The sequence below is a fragment of the Plectrocnemia conspersa genome, unplaced genomic scaffold (assembly GCF_051122295.1).
Source record: "Plectrocnemia conspersa isolate PC_06_02 unplaced genomic scaffold, ASM5112229v1 ptg000011l, whole genome shotgun sequence".
NCBI classification, from domain to species: domain Eukaryota; kingdom Metazoa; phylum Arthropoda; class Insecta; order Trichoptera; family Polycentropodidae; genus Plectrocnemia; species Plectrocnemia conspersa.
In genome coordinates this window covers 26,688,684-26,710,966 of record NW_028277175.1, presented here as the reverse complement: position 1 = coordinate 26,710,966, position 22,283 = coordinate 26,688,684, and the positions used below count along the sequence as shown (strand labels likewise).

The window sequence follows — 22,283 nt, the reverse complement described above, 5'->3', positions numbered from 1 at the left end:
GGGCCTATCATGAACGTTTTTGTTTAAGAGACCGCTCCGACTGCCCTTGCGGCCACGAACTACAGACGTCCGAACACATACTATGGGACTGCCCAATGATGGACGAGGAAAGAGCAGTCCTACACTCCAAGCTCGAAATCGAGGGCGATGGCCCTCCACAACACAGACATCTCGTGGCCACGAAGGGAAATCTTCTGGCGTTCGAGAGATACTGCGCCGCATATGGCGCCCGCACAGACGTCCGTCCTTAATAGGACCACTTTATTAGCCCCTTAAGGGCCACCCACGAGCTCTCTCCTCTCATCGGAGTGAGCTAGGCAGCAGCAATAAATAAGAAAAAAAATAAATAAAACAAGCACAAAGGATGAGTTGATGAAATAAATATTTTTCTTTCCAGGATGCGTAGAATCATTTCTCTCCCATAAAGACCCCAGGTACGCGGAGCACGACTGCCCGCATACCTTCCCTCCCCCCACTTCCCCTATCCAACCTCCGTCTCCAAAAAGGACAGTGATGCCGGAGACCCAACAGCACTGATGGACGCCGTCCGTCACATCACCCTCCACGCCACACGAAAGCGACTCGCAGCCGTCATCTCCCTGGACATCAAGGGAGCGTTCGACCACGCCTGGTGGCCACTGATAATCCACCAGCTAATGGACAAGGGTTGCCCGAACAATATCCTCAGACTACTCACAAACTACTTCGAGGACAGGGAGACCCAAATTCACTACGCTGGCGCCACGGCTGTCAAACGTCCCACCAGAGGCTGCGTGCAGGGCTCGGTCTGCGGGCCCTCGATGTGGAATCTCATCGTGGACGAGCTCCTCCAGCAAAACTTCGGTGAAAACGTCAGGGTGCAGGCCTTCGCCGACGACATCCTGCTCATCATCGACGCTCCCGACACCCCAGAACTAGAGCGAACCGCGAACGCCGCCCTGGCGAGGGTCTGCGAGTGGGGCGCCAGAGCCAAGCTCACGTTCTCCCAGGAGAAAAGCAAACCATCATCGTCACCAGAAAAAGAAAGTATGCTCCCCCCAACATAACCATGGAGGGAAAGCCGCTGACCGTCGGCAGGACGCTGAAAGTCCTGGGAGTCATCCTGGATGACAAGCTGTCCTGGACGAGCCACGTGGACCACGCCTGCGCCAAAGCTGCCAAAATGGCTAAATTAGTCACCCGCGAGGGATGGGGCCTCTCCCCGGACGTCGTCGACGCTATCTACCGAGGCGCCGTCGAGCCGATGATCACATATGCCGCCCCGGTATGGAGCGAGGCCGCCCACAGGAGCTCCATCGTCAGAAAACTGACCTCAGCCCAGCGCCCGTTCATGCTGAGAATCACGCGGGCATTCCGAACGGCCCCCAACGTCGCGATCGAGGCCCTCTCGGGCATCCCTCCCATGGACACCCGGGTCAAGCAGCTCACGCAAATATACCACGCTAAGCAAACCCACCGCCTCGCCGACCACCTGCCATCCGACCGACTCCTGGATGCGGCCGTGGACGTGGCAACACTTCCACACCCAGCGCTCAGGATCCCGGCGGATGTCACCATCGAGGGCTCCAGGGCCAACCACCCCGTCGGACATCAACATCTACACTGACGGCAGCAAGACGGAAAGCGGCGTCGGAGCTGCGTTCCACGCAGTCAACAAAGGTGGAACCACCATCAGGGAGCAGAAGCTCCGCCTCGAGGATTACTGCTCGATTAGTCAGGCAGAAAACCTAGCCATTAAAGCGGCTCTGGAATGGGTCTCGGGCGTCCACCCCACCCCGACGACAGTGCACGTTCTATCTGACTCCCAGAGCGCGCTACGCTCCCTCCAGAACGGCAATTCAACTTCCCCGATCGTCGTGGAAACGCTGGCCCTCGTGCGGTCCCTAACGACGCGCAACACAAGCGTAAAACTATTTTGGACCCCGGGGCACGCCAACAACGCCGGAAACGACAGGGCCAACACGCTCGCTAAGGAAGCAGCGGAAACGCGCAATATGCGCAAAGCATACACACGCTTTCCGCTCACCTACGCAAAGACAATTCTCAAGGAGGAGCTCCAGCGCGTCTGGAACGCTCGCTACACCGAGTCACCGCGCGGGTCGCACGCGAAGACTTTTCTCCCAAACATCGCCTCCGCCATCGCCTTCCGACAAAGGAACACGCCGTCTCCAGGCGCTACGCAGATCATCACGGGACACGGGCCCTTCAATTCATACCTCAAAAGGTTCAACATCACGGAGGACCCCAGCTGCCCCTGCGATGACCACTCCACCCAGGACCCCGACCATCTGCTGTGGCACTGCCCCGCCCTGGAGAGAACAAGGCACCACCTGCTGCAGAGGTGCAGAAGAGAAAACACAGGGAGAGAAAACTACCCAGCCATGCTCGAAAACCCCCGACTGGAGAAGGGGCTACTCGAGCTGATGAGGACCGCAACAGCCACCAGCAGAAGTATGCACCGAGAGGTGCCACCGACCTAAATCACCAACAAAACCCACACCACACGACATATCGCACACTCCCCCCCCCCTGCCAGCTCCCACCCATTCTCCAGCCCTGAACATAACAAGCAGGGCCACCCAAAAACAAACCATTGTCGATCAGTAGCTAAATCGCGACGGTCTACCCGTCCAGGTCGTTCTCGTGACGACCTAGGAAGGAGGCCTGGTCTAGCGCCTGTATGCAGGCGCGAAAGCCAGGCTAGGTACATCTGGTCGCTCATGGGCCGAAACTCCTGAGCCTGATGCGACCGTGGAAGGAGGGCGTGGGCCCAAGGACCTTCCACCATCTCTTACCAGTGGCCCGTCAGAGGGGGTAATCGAGCTGCTTGCCATAGTACAGCCATACGCACAACGTGCTTTAGCCAACAGATACATGCAACAATATAGTGCCAGATGTGCTCACAACAGGAACGAGAGACCTAACCAGGCCCTCGAGATATACATTGCTTGCTTTTGCAACAGCGGTCTACATCAACAAAAGACAAATATTGCAGATTTCAATTAACGTTTTTCACACTATTTTATCCATATAAAAATTTATGTATAGACGAGAGTTTGATTCTGTTCAAAGGTTGACTCTCATTCAAACAGTACATTCTATCAAAAAGAAGTCGATTTGGAATTAAATTATATTAGGTTGGGAATAAGTTCGTAGCGTTTTTATATTTTCTGTTGTTTTACAACGATTTTTTGCTGTTTGACAAAGTGTATAATATTCATTCGATAGAGCTCTTTCTGCTCTACAAAACTGTGCTAATCGTCTTTTTGAGTAATTTAATTTCTTATTACTTTTGAGGCTTAGAAATGGAATATCCAGGAGGTAAAAATCAACATTTTCGACACCTGCTCTTCATCGCTTCTCATCGTGGCCAAAAAGTTGCTGTAGCAGCCCGGGGCATTTGGAACGTACAGCACGGAAATGGTTTGCAAAGTTCAAAAATGGCGATTTTGACGTCGACGACACGCTCCACAGCGGAAGACCATCTGAATTCGACGAAGAGTGGCTCAAATGGGAGGTAAATTAACACCCGCTGTATTTTCCGGACCTTGCATCGACGACGTCGTCGTCGTCTACGCCCAAGCGGTCGAAGGTGTGCGAAACTGAAGGCCGCCTTGGTCAAGGCTTTCGGACTGGAGTCGCTAGACGCATATCGGAAGTTGCAGGGGATGCGGTGGGACGGGGAACCGCCTGAAGTGTTTATGGAGGAACTTCGGCGTACCGCAGCACGTGTTAGACTTGAGATGGGCTCCACCGGAATATACTAACATGACCCGAGGATCTTGGCTGTGGTGGAGTGCGCCGTACCAACCGGAATCCAAGCAACCGGCGTTGGAAGATCCAGCAGCGGAATCTACGTCGCAGTCCGAGAGGACAGAGACCACGGTTCGACCAGCGAGGAGTTGAAGATGACCACGCCGCTTAGAAGATTTCGTGATGTAGACATCAGGAGGGCGTGTGGTGTTATGGCCAAGATGGTGTAGGGGCGACGCGCACGGGAAGGCAGTTGGTCAGTGACCGCGGGAGGGAGAGGTTGGTTCTCGTTACAGTTATTACAAAAATTATAGTGAGAAGACGAATGCATGTGGAACCGTACGACGAAACCGAAAACACATGCCTAAGAACATACCTACAATAAATAAAGGTGAAATGAAGACTCTTCATGCTGATAAAATAGCCTTACAAATATGGAAGGATAAGCGAGATTTATTGATGTTGACGATATTTCATACTCATTCATTCGTCGAAACAGGAAAAATAAACAATCACAAAGGAGCTAAAAAAAAGCCATCGAGTGTCATAGATTATTGCAAAAATGTGGGGGCAGTCGATAGGAGTGATATGGTGCTTTCAGGTGTAAATTCAGAGCGCAAAACAACTAGGTGGTTTAAAGTTATTTTTTCACCTTTTGAATGCACATACTTTATACACGGAGAAAGAAGACACGCAATCATCTATAGCTGATTTTCAACTAAAAGTCATCGACCAGCTGATAATGAATCACAATAAGCACGAGAAAAGTAAAAAACGAAAGGTAATGGATTCATCTTCACGTTAAGGCCCTCCGTACACGGAGCCACTGTTTTGCAACTCAAGTTGCAAACCAGTTGCGCATGCAACTATTTGGTGACCACGCCTGTGTATGGGAGTGTGTGTCCGCACACGAGCGACTAAAACCAAACCGATTTCAAATCAGTCAGCAACTGGTTGCATGCGATCTTTTTTCCTAGTCACAAAACAGTTGCGTTGCATGGTTGCACGTGTCTTCACAAAAAGTTCAAGAAATGAGTGAAGCGGCCAATTCGTAGATTGTCGTTTACGTTTCAAAATAACGTTTTCGGCAGTGCCTCAATTTCACCAATATATAATATAGAAACTATTATAAGATACATATATATAATAGTTCAAAATGTAATGTTTACTTCTTTTTTGGAGTTTTGTAATTTTGTATTTGGATCAAAATAATAAAAAATTTACCTCACAGTCAATAATATTCTTTCTTCTGCAGTCCCTCATTCCCTCATAATTGTGTCCATCTTCTTAATGGAAGGAGTAAGCATCCTCAACAATTCCAGGTAAGAATCTTTGGACATTCTATAGAATGCTATAAACTTTTTGTCTGATTGATTCAGTTGTTCTGCTGCTACAAACAGATTTGACTTGATATTTCTCTGTATATAGGGATGACACCAATATTCCCTTGCCAATTAAGTCTTCTTCATCTGAACTTCTACTTGACATTTTGCGAAAAACAGATTTGTGACTACAAACTTATAGAGATCTTTGCTCCGAATAATCCAGAATCAGTTGCGCTCGTGCGCGGTGTGAGGTTTTAATTTGGTTGCAAACTGGTTGTGTGTGTGACTAGAATGCAACGAATTTGCAACTCGAGTTGCAAAACAGTTGCTCCGTGTGCGGAGGGCCTTAGAAGTACAGGGCCAAAACTTCATGGACACATTTCTATCAACTTCCAGCCATGCAAATCCTAAAAAAAGATGCATTGTTTGCGCAAAAAAGTAACTATGTATGTTTCCATACTTGCTCTGACTTGGGGTGACAAAAGAGTAGTTATGATGCTAAGCACATAGTCTAATTCGTCCTTCTCAACTGTGAGCTGAAGACCAAGACGTGTACTGAGGAGGAATATAAGACAGAGGGGACCATCACTGACTATGGAAAATATTTAAAAACCTAATATCGTAATTAATTACAATAAGAACTTGGGAGGTGTTGATGTTGCAGATCAATATGTGTCCTCATATTGTTTCTTGAGAAACATTTCCATACATTAAAAAACAAAAAATTATGAATTGAAAATTTAAGTTTAACCGCTTGCCAGGCGCGCTCACATATGTGTCAAAAAAAAGTGTCCCATTTTGGGCAACGACACACATGTGTGAGCAATCTCATATTAAAAAAAAACAAAGGCGTTTTGAAACGAAATCCACTTCGGTCAAAGACGCTCATGTGTGTCAACTTTTGAGAGCGATTTATGAGACAAACAAAAAAAAATAGCCAGGGTTAAAACTGTGTCCTATAGAAAGGGAAAAATGCAAAAAAAAGGGGTAAAAAATATTTTAAAAAAATATTCTTCTACTTGTTGCAATTTTTTTTTGTGGAATTCTTATATTTTATATAAAATCTGGAGGACGATCAAGTAACCTATTATATCGTTTGGAGGTCATTGAAAAAACAATCGAAAATTATTTCCATATGTTGAGTTCTACCCCTCGTGGAAGACCACCTGCTGCAACTCACCCTCATCGTTTGACCGAAAGGCATTTTATAGAACATATACCGCCTACTGAAAAGCAACCACATCGAGAAGATATTGTCATCTGTGTTCTAAAAAAAGGATGCAAATGGACATTGAATTCGAAAGATGACAACAAACATGTGTCATTCTTGTAACGTCACTCTTTGCACGCCCTGTTTCCTAATTTACTAATTAAATTGGCTCGCAAGCTACAGTTTAAGAGCCACTGTTGTTGGACCGACACTCGTAAAATGACAGAGTTATTATAGGTTCATATTTGACTAGAATATTATAAAGGGTCGCTTGTTCTATCCTCCAAAATATGGCATTGCAGCAGTGTTTCTCAGTATTTTTTTATACTAAAAAATAAAAATAATTAGGAATAATATAAAGACCCGTAAATCGCATGTGTATGTATGGAACAAAATTATGGGGCGAAAAGCGGCTCATACGAAATCGCAAGCTGTTTGACTCATGACAACCGGGCATTCGTTTTTTCCGCATGACCGGGACTTATAATAGGAAACATTGAAAATACTATAAGAAGGCATATGAATATCTATTCAAAAGAGCACTATATTTATTATATGAAAATATGTTGAAAAATTCCATTTTCGAAAGTTATTATGACTCAATACATGGTTATGGATTTTAATCAATTAAAAACTCAAATCATCAATTCAAATTTGCTTGGAGCAAAATTTAAAGACTCAAAGATTTTAGAATCCCACGAAAAATTTAAAGAAGGATTTTATATCCATACTGTTGATTACAAATGAAAATTAAATAATTTTCTATTAGATTCATTTTAGTATTAGGTTCTTAGTTTTTGTTGTATCTTTGAATCAACAAAATTAAAAAAAAGTTTTTTTATTTGTATAATTCATCCAATTAATTAAAGCAAAATTCTAATTTATAAATTTCATTTACGACGATACATTTTGAGGGCCGATATGTTCAGGGTGACATCACCGTGCAAGTTCGCCCAATACTATACTTCATACATATACAAGTATAAAATATAAAAATTTAGTATTTTGGCTGTGATGTGTTAAACAAAGTAGCCAAGAGTATATTGCTAAAAACACATGGCATACGATGAACCATTAAAAAATCAGCTGGCAGGAAAGAGTTAATCGGTAGCCATAAAATATGACGGTTTTATCATATGTATATTTAAATAGAAATGGTTGAGAATGTTCGTTTTTTTACAAAAGCCTTTTAAAACCTTATAGTACTTGCGTATTTTTCATGTAACCGTGGATGCAATTTTTTGACATATTTGTATTTATTTAAGAATAAAAATCTTCAATTCTATAATACCCAACACAATGGTGGAATACACCAACCCAATAGTACAATACTTACCGATTCAAGATTCACTTTTAGAGTTTACATCCATAAACGGCAGCTTTGTATTCTTGTTGAGTGGAAGAGTGTAATCTTGCTTCATTATTAAACGAACGACGGACAGGAACGGATCCAAGGCTTCTACCTCCCATCGCCACAGAGCGCAGCTCAGATACATCTGCATCTTGCTCTTCGGCAGGTCATGTGCTGCTTCGCACAATGTTATCACAGGTTTCCAAATATTATTGATCACTAAAAAATAAAATAAATTGTTAGATGCAAAATTATAGGGATATTAGACATGTTAATATTTGATCTTACAAAATGATTGCATATCAGTGCTAGCTTGAGACGTAAGATTATTCATTGATGTGACACCTTGGTATTTATCTGACGTCTTCAATGAATCTAGGACGCTTGCTAAGCTAGCGCTTCCGCCTATAGCGAAAAATCCACCCGGTGCAGTCTTGTTCTTTAGAACGAGTGATACTTCTTCGCTTAAATTTAACTATAATTAAAAGGTTTATCTATTATAATAGATAATTTAAAAATTTATATATATCAGTAGGTATGTGATTACTTTTTTAACTGTCGAATTATTGTTTTCATTGGGAATTGTATAAGATCCGGTTATGACGTGGAGCCAATATCGAGTAGGAACTGCCTATTAAATAAAACATATACATTCGGTAAAGTGAAATATATCTAAAGTGAATAGAGAATAGATTTACTATACTTTTGTGTCAGCCAAACATAAAATTTTATGGTGCGATTTCGGTGTCGAATCACTCTTGGAACTGACTGGATACAGTTCGTCGATGAATTCAGGGAACAGTTGAACTAAAATGACGCTCCCCGGACCGCCGAGTTTATCGTTGGGACGATTGTAGACCGTACGTTCTAATTTGTCATAGAAGCCACTGATAATTTGCTTTTTTACATCTAGAAATGTAATGATTAGTTGATAAATACGTAAAATAATTATCGATAAAATAAAACAATATATTACACAAACAAAGAATTATTTCAGTCAATTTATACCTTCAAGACCCTCAAAAATCCTCTCAAGCTATCAATACAACATTTATATTATTACCACTTTTATAATATTACCACAATACGTTATTGTTATAAAATTAAATGAAAATACCTAGAGTATTTGATAAAATCTCGAAATCGACGTCTTGACACCACGCCAATATGATCTTCAAACTGGTCGACAGAGAACAGTGTATGTTTTTGAAGAAGGAATTTTCTCGTATCTGCGTCTTTTGATTGCATCCATTGCACTGCCATTGATATTTGTCGACGACCCTCGAAGGAACCCAATTCATGGAGCAGCCGCTTTGTTTCTTGGAGCATTTCGCAGACGATGGTATCAGATTGAACTCTTTCATCCATTCCAATAATTCTCCTTCGTGACCCGACTTCAATAATGGCGATATTGTGTCGCGGAAAAACGAGCAATTTCTGGAAGTATACAAAACAATTTCATTCAAAACATTTATTTATAATCTTTCTCTTCCTGTGATGTAACCATGTTATTTTGTGAATACCTCAATGCTATCTTACAGAAAAACGACATAGAAATTTTAAACATTTCTAGTTGTTTACAAATTTCAAAAATGACTATCGTTACTTAATTTAGTCACTTTAGTGCTTTAGGTAGACTCAATGTAATCAACGTAAGCGAAAACATAACCTCAAAACATTGTTGGAGAGACTATTGTCATCACTTATTACTATATTACACTTCAGTTAAGGCAGATTTAAACGATGCCAGTCGGCGTGCCAATTGAGGTTGCCAGTCACTGGTTGCCAGCGACTAGTAGTGTAAACGCTTAATGCGCCACTGGCACGCCAGCTCCCCAGCCAGTGACCCTCCAGTCAACTTCCAGCTGGCAGCGTGTAAATCGTTAATCGTTAGGTAAACAAAAGCAATCAACAAGTAACAAAAACGATACATAACCTAGAAAGTTCGTCGAAAAACATGGTCTCCCGGTCTCTCTTGTGCGATTCGGACGAGTCTGAATCTTGTTCGATCGTTGTCGAGTCCGCCTCCATCTTAACAATTAATTAACGCTTAAAAACTAATCAACGAACTATATGAGCGTCCCCATTGTGCCGACGCTTGCCCGGAAGAGGCCGATCGTAGCACCACGTTTTACGGCCATAAACACTTTTGGCCAACATTGATACATAAAATAATAAAATGAGTTTAATAGCGTGATTTCATTTAAAACAGCGGGGAGGAAAAGCTCATTGACAAAATTAAATAATGAATAACATTATTAAATAACAGTTTCACGCAGGGACGTCATTTGGGTGAGGGGGCATTTGCCCCCCATTGAATTTGGCCATGAAAATGCATGTTATTTAATGAGATACTTCGAATCAAAATAAAATCAAAAAATTAAAAAAACAACCACTCGTTGGCAAGCTTATTCCTGATAGTATATATGTATTTTTTGGTAAAGTTATATTATTATCACTAGTGAAATCACAATACATTTTCAAATATATATTTTAACTAGCAAAAATATAATTTAACTGATAGGCACTAATACAATTATATGCTGTTCTAAGATGTCTATGATACTCAAAATTATAGTTATGTATCGACCCATATACAACGTCAGTCAGGAGACATCTGCAATGACGCCGCATCCCTGCTACCCCCTTCAACGTGCGGAGTAGGAATACGTTTGACGCACCCGACTGCGAATATAAGGCGGTGCCAAAATCTCACTCAACACACTCGACACTACTGCACATATATTTGTTTTTAATAATAAGTATACTTTTTTCTTATTACATAACTTGAAAAGGTGGACGGGAAATATAATATATTGCAAAATTAATTTATATATCTATTAAAAAAAATACTACGGATTGGACAACTTTTGGCTCCTCCCCTTGCATTAAGCTGAAATGACGTTGCTGGTTTCACGTGAATCAAGTTAATTTAAAACTAGTAAATAATAATAAATTTATGAATATTAATAATTAAGAGATGTTAAACTTTCTATTTTTTTGTTAATTATTAATTTAAGAACACATTCATTTTATTATCCTTTGCCTACGAGTTTCACCTAATCCGGCTTTATCGTCAATTCATTCAGTAACGAATTATTATGCAGCTGCACACGTAGATGAATGGTCTATTTTTTAGAAACATTCTCATTCGCTTATAAAAATATATGAAGATCTTCTTCTAGGCGGTACTCGACGTGATATGCCATTCATCTTAATAGTTAACAACTTAACTAATTATTAATTCGTTTAACTTGAATTACATTGTAATGTTTATATATAACCTCTATAATGGATTAATTTAATGAGTCATTTAGTGTATGCATATTTTTTAGCCACAATCACGTCGTTTGTGTCAGGTGCGCCTCCATATAAATAATAATGAAAAGGCGATTTAAATTCACAAACGGGCGCATTAAAATTTTCAATGGGCGCCGCGTCTTTAACAGAAAATGAATTTGCCTGATAGAGCGGCGGCGCATTTAATATTTACGCCGAAATGGAAAACAAGCTAGACTGTGTAAAAGCTCGCCGTCTCCTTATCCCTTGGCTAATGGAAAGCTCGCTTCCGTGGAACGAGCCAATAAACTTTATTTTTATTTCACCACCTGGCATGATATTAATATTTTTAGGGTCGCGGAATCGTTTTGTTATCATCCCCTAATGGGTAAGTGAAAAGAGAACTCGAGCCATTTGCATAAAATCTGTTGCCAGTGTATTTTTAAAAAAATTCTTGGGCAACCAAAATGTAATGATCAGAAATTGATTATGGGTAGCATTTAAGGCTTCTTTTTTAGAATTCCATCATATCATAGCGCACTGAAATGTAAGTGCACAACGGAGTTTCCCATTTAAGTACTTATCTAAACATAATGAAATAATAAAAAAAAAACACTAATTTTATTTATTTATATGAAAACTTGAGATTTTTCAATATTTTAAATTCACTCGAATGTTTGCACGACTTTTGCGCGTGCGACCAATAAATTCGGTGTATGTGTGCAAATACAGCGGTGGCAGGGATAAAACCGACTTGTAGCAATATTTTCAAAACAGTGGTTCTGTTGAAATATATATTTATTTATTTGTGTGAAAAATAAAAAAATACTGATTTCATCTGAGGTTGTGATTTTTTCCAGCTTTGAACGGATTACGGATCCGTCACGTGAGTCAATATCGATAAAATTGTTATTTTTGGCGTGGATTTGCCAGGGCTGGATTGAAAACTAATCCCTTGTGTAAACACAAAAATGTATGCGTCCATTGTGGACGGTGCAATTTAATATAGCTTACTTTGCGTTTCAATCTGACCTCCCATCCGGTCAATCAAACTGGGGGAGAGTTACGGCTAGGGGGTCGACTGGCCAATTTAACCCGTTAAGCTCCCACCCGATGAAAGTTGAATAACGAACCCTTTTAAAATGCAGGTGCCAGAATTAATCCGGCGAACCGGTAATCCAATTAAGCGTAAAAGTAACAGCTAGTGTATAACTTGGTCGACAGGGATACATTCAAACTTTGACATAGGACTACACACTATGTAGAAAATGGCTTGAAATTTTTATGTTACACAACAATTAACTTAATTAACATAAAAAATGTTAATTATAGTTAAATCCAGTTAATGCAAAAATTCACTTAATTTTATTCATAATCATCAATAATTATTTTTTATTATAAAAAAACATTAATGGAAACCAAATTATACCTGAACTCATTGAGCGCGAGAATAGCATTTGTCGCAATTACTTTTTAAAAGTATTTGCGATTTACAGTACCTCTACTATCTCAAAAAGTATATATAAGCACGAACATTGCGTACTCACAACACTTACTTTCGGAACTCACTTCCTTCAGGATCTACCAACTGGAATCGGCATAAGCTAGAACTCGACTTTTCTACTACTTTGCCTCCGAATTGGGACACATGAGAGTTTAGCTGATCTCGTATTGTACCAAGCAGAGCTACAGCGAGTATCAATATAGAAATAAATACGCATGCTTCATTGAAATTCTCATGAGTTTGACCACAAATCTGCCATTTTCTGCCAAAAACTTACCAATTTATATGTATGTTTAATATTTTTATTACTGCGGCAGGTAATAGCGACGTTGACTGAACATGAGCATTAGCCTAGTTCATCTCATCATACCGTACGTATCTTGAGATAAGGGTGTGAGCCAAGAGGGTGGTTTAGTGCAATATCCCTATGCTCGTATGAATTTCATAATGTATGTGACACAAAGTGCATGGCACATACGAGGTAATAATATTGAATGTGCACCAATGCACCTTAACTTGTATTAGGATATTAAAGTGGTATAATTAACGAACAAATGTAAATGGTTAAATATATTTGAGTGAACTGTGGCGACCACACAAATAGGTCTACTTACAAAAAAGGGCAATTGTCTCGTTGTTAATGACCGTGACCAAAAATGATCATTCATTAACAATGAGACAAATATTGGGATTTCTTTTGAATACACAGTGCTTATTTATTTTTATATTTTTTACTAGCTACTAAAGTAGTCGCTATTAATATTTAAGTTATGGTAATAGTAGCTCAGATGAGTATTTCGCTCATTCTGGAGTAGCACAGGGATTCAGTCTGGGTCTGAGTCTGCGGCCCGCGATGTAACTGACAACACAATCCTGGTGAAGCTATATACAAAGACTATTTATGCTATATAAATAAATAAATACAATTTAATGAATTCTGTTCGATAATAATTAATTATAAAGTACGCAGATAATACTATGTTTACAACTAAAATAGTTGAATATATTTATAGTAAACGGTGTGTTGAAATCCACAAGAGTTTTCGCTCTCGGAAAGTTTCGAACTGTGTGAACTGTATTCAGAATAGTTATAGAACTGCTTATTAATTAAAGCCAGCGGTGGAGTTGCACTATTGTTATCACCTAGATGTAGTATTAATTTTAATTTGTGTCAATTCTACAGCAGCAATGTTACATAGTAAAACATCTATACAACGTTTGAGGAATAACTATAAAAGACATCATCGAAACAAATGTAGTGTTAACGAACGTTCCCCTTGTTGTTATCTTAATAAATATTGCCGATTCACTGGGTAAGGTTTCCTTTTTGTTGGACTTTATTGCGAATGTCAACTTATTTATTGCACAACTAATATCTTTGATATCAATACAATTCATATCTTTATTACCAAGCGAAGAGTTCAGAGGTCTTTAACCCGAATTGGTAATTTATAGAAAAATTGATTTTAATAGATAGATCTTGACATTAAATCAAAAAAGCAGCTATCAAAAAATATCTCTTTTATAAAGTTAAATGGCTGCTTTGAATTAAAAAATATTTTTAAGGTACAGCATGGCCGTACGTTCAATATACCAATCATTACTCCTGTTTATATTTTGAACAAATTTAATAAAAAAATCATTTCTGTATCTTTTATATATTTTTTCGTTTTTTTGCGTTTCGCGTGCTTTAGAGCTAATCGTGGGGGCGTAAAACAAAACTTGCCATCTCTTTCTCAATTATGAATAATAAAGGTATTTTATATATTTTTTTTGTAAAATAGCAACAGCTGTTATTGCCAATTATCTCAAGATTATTATTAATAGCCAAAGGGGGCCTTCATTTTTTTAGTGAGTATGAGTTTTAACTACTTGAGCCATTATTAACAAATGGAGAGATCACTATAACGACCACTTGAACAGCGAAAAGAGTAATTTCCCACACTACAAAAGTATCAACCCTGTTACGAAAGTTATGATCTGATACATCACACAACGGATGAGAGATCTCCGTACCACAAAAGACCAGCGACAACAATTGAAATTGTATGCGAGCACTGAATATGAAACAATAGTACAATCCTTTCAAAGATGATAAAAACCCATATTCACTACTAATAAAAACAATATTTGTATGAGAATACAACGTTTAGACAGAGTTACGTTGCGACAGAGACAATATGTTCTACCCTGCGTCAAATACAATTTTTATTCGAATTCCCTGGTTACCGATCTACAAAGTAGCCATATGGACAGTGTTTTATTTTAAAGTTGAAAAAACTGAGTTTCGCACTCAAACAAATTGCCATCTGCGTGTACTGATATTAACACGTAGATGCCTCTATATAAAGATCCCAGTGGTGCAGTTTACCATTATCAATTAAGAGGTCTTAACGCTTGTAGAAGGGTGGACCCAAATGAATTACCAAAGGTCCCCCGGGCAGTAAATCGTTAATCATCGACAGTTAAACGGCCCTGGATGCGCACGGCCCGTGGGCCGCATGCTTTTTAATAAAACGCCCGTCACCTGCGCGAATTTACGGCCCAACGTTACACTTTCCGTATCCGGTTCGTTCACTTATCCCGGAAAATCTGGACCGGTTGATATATGCGCGCAGAGCGTGCATTCTCTTTTATATCAGATGGCGGCCATTTTCCCATTTTCTCTTGGAGTCTAATGGCAAAATATTGATGGCTTTACGACTTAACTTACATGCTAATAGGTATGTATACTATTATAATATATGATGCTGCTTTTGAGTCTTCATTTCCTCATCTGAAGTCGCGATTGTGTGACTTTTTATTCGGCTACTCGTAAGATAGGTCTTTATATTATGTAATAATATTACTTCCATAACAGTTTTAAACAATGTTTTATTTGCGTCTTGTGGTCTCTAAAGATTGGGTTGAGTTCTTGGATTTTAGACTTTGTAGCCGGATTAGATTTGACGTGAAGGGAGAAGCGGCTGCTTTCTCAATCTTAGTCTCAGTAAAGTAAAGATGGAAGCTGCGAATTCGTAACCAGAAAGCGTACAGCAATGGCCAAAAGTACGATGTCTTGTTTTATACATTTAAAAAAAAAACAGAAAATTCATTTGGTAAGATCCCTATTATGCCTTTATGCGTCTGAAACATGGATCGTTAAGATAGGAGCAGATATAAAAAGATATGCGTTAGAAATGTGGTGTTGGAGGCGTATGTTAAGAATATCCTGGACACACATCACAATGCTCGAATGTCTCCATTCTAGGAAAATTTATTATCAAATAAGGATTTATAGCAACGAACATGAAGCAAATTCTCCGTTTTTTTCTGGCTCGCCGAGGGGACAACAGCTTGAGAGACTAGTGGTGGTTGGTAGCGCAGAAAGAAGAAGAAACAGAGAAAGATCCCCAATGTCTGAAAATAAAAACACAAATGGGCACTTCAGTGGTAGAAGCACTGGAGTCGAGCGAAAACTGGAGGAGCATTCTGCACTAGGTCGGAACTAGAGTTCTCAGTCAAATATTTTAATTATTCGCCTGATTATCAACTATATGAATATTCGTTTATAAAGGTGTTTTTTTAGAAGTATATAACTTTAAAATTAAATAAAACAGATAAAAATCGCGAAATGGGCATGGTATTGGCTTTATTGGAATGATAATGTTATGCCATTAGTGTTTAAATATGATTTTATAATAAAGCACAATCTAGAAGTCTAATTTTTGACCATGATCTTGTAGACCAGAAGATGTATAGATTCCGTGTGCCACCGCCGTTACCAGTACTAGGGTCCTACGAGTCCAACCCTTATGGGTGGGCACCCAGATTTTGACGGCTGGGTGAGCGGGTTCCCCACCTTCCGTAGTGCTAAATATGTTATTGGAGTTTTTTAGTATTTTTCCCGAGTGCTCGGGGAGACGTGCTCTCGTTGGCTGGCCGTTATTGCGTAGCATACCAGATATTCGAGGAGTGTAAATGCTGCCTCAGTCGAAGCCGTGTATTTAGGACCCAAATGATATGCCTGAGTGCAAATCCAGCAAATAGAAAAAAAAGATTCATTATTTGCCACATACAGGAGCTATAATATAAAAATATAATCGTAGCTTAAATCTGGTGCTAGACTAAACGTGTAGAGCCATTAGATGCTCGCCGCAGTTCTAATTATTATTTAAATGCATCTAAAATTCCTGGTAAAATGACTTCTTACACTTTTGATATTGTACATTTTATTGTTTTGGTAAAATGTGCATACATATGGCACTAAATCTGAAGGAGAAGGAAAAACACTATCAAAAACAAAACTGCAATGAAACAGAAAAAAATGAATTATTCCAAACAATTCAATTCATGTAATTTTATAAATGAGTTGATATCGACCTTCAATTGCATTTATTTCATACATATACTTTCATATTTAGCAATAGCGAAGCATTGCATGGTTCGCTAGTTGTTAAATAAAAGCCTAATATTTATTAATCTTAATTTAATTTTAGCACTACTTGACGTTTACACGTAATGCATCATAACATATTTTTTTATTTTATTTTTTTAGATTAAATTAGGACTATCGTGGCCTAACAGGTTACCCCAATGCGCCACGATGGTCGAAAACAAATTTTAAATTTACAAAAAAAAAAAATGTATATATACATAAATAGAACAATACTTAAAAATAATAAACATATCAAAAAATTATTAAATATAAAAATTAAATGATACAAACTGGATCAGCTCCTCGTAGTTAACATTAAACAGGTCAATATGTAATGCCAGCGTATTAAGGAGCCGGATGGCCACAGCTATAGGCGAGTCGGCAAGTGCGGACGCCCTTGCCCTAACGGTCATCAAAAGAGGACGTGATCGCGATTCTCAAAAATGTTCCGGAACCCAAAACTGGAATTCTTCGAGAATAGCTGGATTGTCGACAGCACTTTTTAGTAATTTGAAAAAATGCTTAGCGACATACAACTTTCTGCGAGAACTCAGCGAATCGTTGAAAGAAAGGCGCTGAGATATATGTACGGATAATAACCAAATGTCCTTTTGTAAAGGTATCTTAAATACCTTTTTTGAATTTTTCTACTAAAAGGGAATATTTGGCTATTCGGGGATTCCAAATTATAGATCCCGATTCAAGAATGCTACGAACTAAGGTGTCATAGAGGATGCGAATAACTGACGGATCGTCAAAGTGAAAGGCATTCCTCATTACAAAGCCGAGCATCTTGGAAGATTTATCACAGACGTCGTGTATGTGTAGAGAGAACCTCCATTTGCTCTCGAAAGTGATTCCGAGATCTTTAATGGAAGTTTCTCTAGTCAAAATGTTACCACCTAGATGGTAGAAATAAGCTGATGGCGAACGGGATCGAGAAAATGACACAGTATGGCACTTTCCGACATTAAAGGGCAGACGGTTAACGGAAGCCCATCTCCACAGAGAGTCTAAATCACTTTGTAGAGAGAAGGAGTCCGCAACAGATCGAATGCATTTATATAATTTTAAATCATCTGCGTACAAAAGAAAACTTGAATTTTTAATTGCTGTATTTATGTCATTAATAAATAACACAAAAAGCAGAGCTCCCAGATTGGATCCTTGGGGAACCCCCGTAGGGGTAAAATATTCTTTTGACAATCGGCCACCATAGGTTACAAACTGTCTACGATTGCTTAAATAACTCGAGAATAACCGAGTTAAATTATCCGAGCAACCGAGGTTCGACAATTTTTTTAATAATAACCTATGACAAACTTTGTCAAAGGCTTTCTCAAAATCTGTATACACGACGTCTACTTGAATTCCCGCATCGAGAGAAGTTGTCACCGTTTTGGTGAACGACAGAAGGTTAGTAATAGTGGAACGGGCAGGACGAAACCCGTGCTGTTGGTCTAACAAAACTTGCCGAAACTGATTATAGAGATATTTATAAATATTTATTTTAAATAATTTAGCAGGAGCTGACAACACTGCGACTGGTCTATAATTTTTTATATATAATTTGTCACCCTTTTTATGAATAGGGGTGACTTTTGTGCATTTCCATAGATCAGGAAATGATGATGTCTTGAGAATCAGATCATAAATATATTTTAGATGAGCAGCGAGACTGATTTCGCAACCCTTCAAAATAAAATTGGGAATTAAATCAGGTGCAGAAGAACGCCCTGTCTTTATTTTATTAAATCCGTATTTAAGATCTGAGTGCTCAGTTTCTTTGATGGTCAGTACTGAAGACCAAGAACATGAAGATGGAAGCGACTGAGCAGAAGGCGAAAAATATTCCTCGAAAACAGAACGAAAATATTGCGCAAAACCGTCAGCAGTATTTTGTGAACCGTCCAATGTTTTATCGTCGAGGTTCATCACATATGTGATGATGTATGTCCAATATTGGCTTAGGAAAGTCAACTTTAAAAAGCCGTGAAGTTAGAATGGCGATTTGCTCAAACATGCGTATATTTGTGCGAGCCCCGCAGTTTCTGTTGTTTTAAATGCAAAAGGAAAGAATCAACGCGCGTCAAAGTTTGAGGGTTTTTGCCTTGGGGCCTGAGTTCGTGCAAGCTTTTTGTGTGTGTGTATTTTCCAGCTCGCACACAATTTGAGAAACGGAGGAGGAAATGAACGGGCAGACAATGGCCGCTCTTTGTAACAACGGCGGAAAATAAACTGCGGCGAGAGCCAAATCATTTTTCATATGCGCTTAGTGAGCAAACGCCGAATGAAGCTCATTTTACATCGGGACATGCACCGAAAGCTCGTTTATTGTGCGGTTGCAGAGCTTTAAAAATTTATGATTTTGAACATAAATAACAATTTTCTTTAGTAAATTATGCGATGCGGGATAATAAATATAGATAAAATGGTGCACATAAAAGCTACTGCAAAGCTCATATTTTGTTCTTGCTTTCCCACCAATGTGTAGCGAAAAGTCAGTACATCAATATGGCAATATTTTTGCCTATTTGCCACTTTGGATTTAGTGATCTAAGTACAGAACATTATATATTTGAACTAGATTGAAAATCTGGCGATTAAAGTGGCTGGCAAAGTCCGGACTTTAATAATGTCTTCCTAAAGTTCTAAGAGAACAATGTCGGTAAAGATGTGATGAACTACACTGATAATAAACTCGACAAGGACGCCATTTCTCCTTTTTCCAACAGGGGGAAGGGGAGAAAAGTTGGCCAGTCAGTAATATTTTTTTTAATATTTTGATTTCATTTAAGATTCATAGTACAGTGAAATCTCTTTGTAATGAATACCAAAATAACGAAATTACTAAACAAAAAAAACGATCTATCAATCTTATAAGAGGTTATTTTGATGCTGTAGTAATATGGTAATTAAAAATAAAATAAAAATATTGTATATCATCTTTCTTACATGCAATATAACAATTTTTTTCCTTTGGTCCCGTGAGCTTCGCTATACTGAGATTTCACTGTATTTCATTTAATGCCATGCATTTTTATAACCAAATTCACGGAGGGCAGCGTAAATTCCCCCAACCAAACGACATTAAATAAATTTCCATGGAGACGCATGATCTTAGAAAATGGTATCTATGTACATAAATAAACAAAATACACAAGGCTCACTATCAAATGCGTGTATATTGTTATCGTTTTAAGTTGAAGAGCTTACATTGATTAATCTTAAAATATAATTTAAGTAATTCACATAAAATAAAATGTTGATAAAAGTATTTTCGATTGATTTAATTGCAAATAAACCAGGTATGTGTTAACCGTGAATATTTTGTTTTTGAAGATTTTTGAGGATTGAAAGTTAACGTCGATCAAACCACATAAACGATGTAAATATTTAAATTCATTGTTTAATTCTCCTAAAATGTCAGTCGTGGGTGCTTGACTTTTTAATTTTTACGTTTATTGTGCTATATAATTACTACATTATATAATTACTTTTTTAAATAATATATCATACGTGTAAAATTGTTATCGACCTCTTCATAAACTCGCCGAAGTATGCCAATACGTTACAGTTTCCCAATAACAACCGTTATTGCAGCGCAGGTAGAAACAAAAATAACACACAATCTTATTTGCGTGCGACGTATATGAATTTCTTCTTGTGACTCGGCTCTAGCACCCGTGAATGTATGTGTGTAAAAATTGGAAGCCCTGGCGTTCACTGCGTTATACCTTTTCAAGGCGACTGATATTTTATCTACTTCTGAATCAAGTCGGTTACATTGTGATTAAATATCATTAGTTAATACTTTCAATTGTAAATAAAACAGTGGTTAGATTGATGAACCCAACAATTATATTATATTTTATATAAAGTCCGGCTAAGTTACGCGATTTGAGCTTCCGTAAACTGTACTTCATGTCTAAAATATTGACTTAATTTATGGCTAAAATGGACAACCAGCTGAATTATTATTACATAACATTATTCTTTACCTTTTTTCTTAATACTTTTGACTTGAATTATACCACTGTAGCTTATGGTAGATTTTTCAAATAAGAAGAAATACATATTTATGTGTATCGTGAACGGCATACGGCAGAAATAAAACACGTTTTTTTAATGAATGGTTTAGACTGATTGTATTTTTTTCAAATGATTATTTTATTTTTATATTAAAAGATAATATTAAATAAAAATATTTTTTATGTTAATGCACTAAGGTAATTATAATATAAAAAATATGCATAAAAATATATTTAACAACCAGTTATATATACTTAAAAAACTATTTTTTTGCAGCGTTTAGCAAAGACCACTCAGAACCCAGCCCACCAAACTACTATGTTGACACGGTTGCGGCAGGTATCTATAACCAGTTACTATCATGTATCTATATGTCTATCTATCTGTAATCAATCAACGGAAATTTGCTCAGGATTTTTCATTTGCTTTATGTGTGACGTGTCGTCATTAGTCAAACAATCGTTTTGATTTGTAATGCGGTAATTATCCCAACATATTCCAGAACTCGAATTCATTATCGGATTTATTAAGATTACAGCTTGCGGCTTTAAAAATTTTGTTCTACTAAATATCCAACTGTAAACTTCTTTATTAAGATCAAGTTGATTACACCAATAAAGTAACAAATGCGATTCCTTATCAATAGTTAAAGCATGATAAGAAGAAACAAGACCTAAAAATATAATTAAATATTAAACTATTTAAAATTAATAAATACAATTTGGATATAAAATAATGATTAAATAATAATATATCACTGACCGTTACTAAATGTTAAATTAATTTTATCATGGACGATAACTCCTTCTCCGATTAATGTCGTTATGTCATTGTAAATAATTTCAAAATAAAAAGTTGCGAATGACTTGTAATGTATTTTAAGTTTTACTCTATCTATTTGACGTTCTCTAGAATTTTCGTAGCGATATATCTCGTACCAATCGCCGTCAATCTTATTATAAAAAATATATTGTTTAGTAACTTAAACATGTATTTGTGTATACATATATAAAATTAAATGAACTTACATCATTAACTGACACATTTTCTATAGGGTTCACTGTTCCGCAGGTACCAGCTGATACTATTTGAGCACTTACAGCAGATAGTAATAGAGTGCATAACAATAATATTAATTTTGGAAACATGACTTCCCTATTCAACAAAAACTTGTTTAAAATGATAAAAGTTAAACATAAATGATTTATATACGTAAAATAATCAGAATTTGTACGCTTTTAATCTACAAAATTATCAGTGTGAGAGTTATATCATTAAGTAATACGATATGTGCTCTTTAGATTACATGCTCAAAATACTACTATTATCCTAGTAGTAACAAGTGACACTGATTGAAAATGTATAACAATATTGCGACTTACAATACGTATGAATCGAATGAAGCATATCTA

At 38.1% G+C, this 22,283-nt stretch overlaps 2 protein-coding genes and 1 long non-coding RNA gene across 6 annotated transcripts in view; 1 reads left to right on the top strand and 2 right to left on the bottom strand.

The window, feature by feature from the left end:
• Positions 1–9,765, bottom strand: part of LOC148230110 (uncharacterized) — a 74,720-nt gene extending 64,955 nt beyond the window's left edge. For 3 of the 4 annotated variants that reach the window (XM_088197432.1, XM_088197429.1, XM_088197430.1), the window contains exons 1-6: positions 9,576–9,750; positions 8,757–9,076; positions 8,343–8,548; positions 8,187–8,270; positions 7,928–8,114; positions 7,625–7,858 (exon numbers count right to left, since the gene is read on the bottom strand). In XM_088197432.1, the coding sequence (XP_088053558.1) occupies positions 7,629–7,858; positions 7,928–8,114; positions 8,187–8,270; positions 8,343–8,548; positions 8,757–9,076; positions 9,576–9,670 (1,122 nt within the window). In that variant the 5' untranslated portion in view covers positions 9,671–9,750 and the 3' untranslated portion in view covers positions 7,625–7,628. Of the gene's footprint in view, positions 1–3,290; positions 4,563–5,434; positions 7,859–7,927; positions 8,115–8,186; positions 8,271–8,342; positions 8,549–8,756; positions 9,077–9,575 lie in introns of those variants that run through there. The other variant, XR_015811372.1, reaches the window with a different exon arrangement.
• On the top strand, positions 1,548–2,480 carry LOC148230111 (uncharacterized). Its single transcript, XM_088196984.1, has one exon. It carries the CDS (start codon positions 1,548–1,550, stop codon positions 2,478–2,480), a length of 933 nt encoding a protein of 310 aa, XP_088053110.1.
• An 11,216-nt stretch (positions 9,766–20,981) lies between the features above and the next one.
• Positions 20,982–22,038, bottom strand: LOC148230109 (uncharacterized). Its single transcript, XR_015811422.1, has 3 exons — positions 21,900–22,038; positions 21,634–21,823; positions 20,982–21,544 (listed from the first exon to the last, which is right to left on the bottom strand). It is a non-coding gene; the product is annotated as an uncharacterized LOC148230109 (long non-coding RNA).
• Positions 22,039–22,283: the final 245 nt, after the last annotated feature.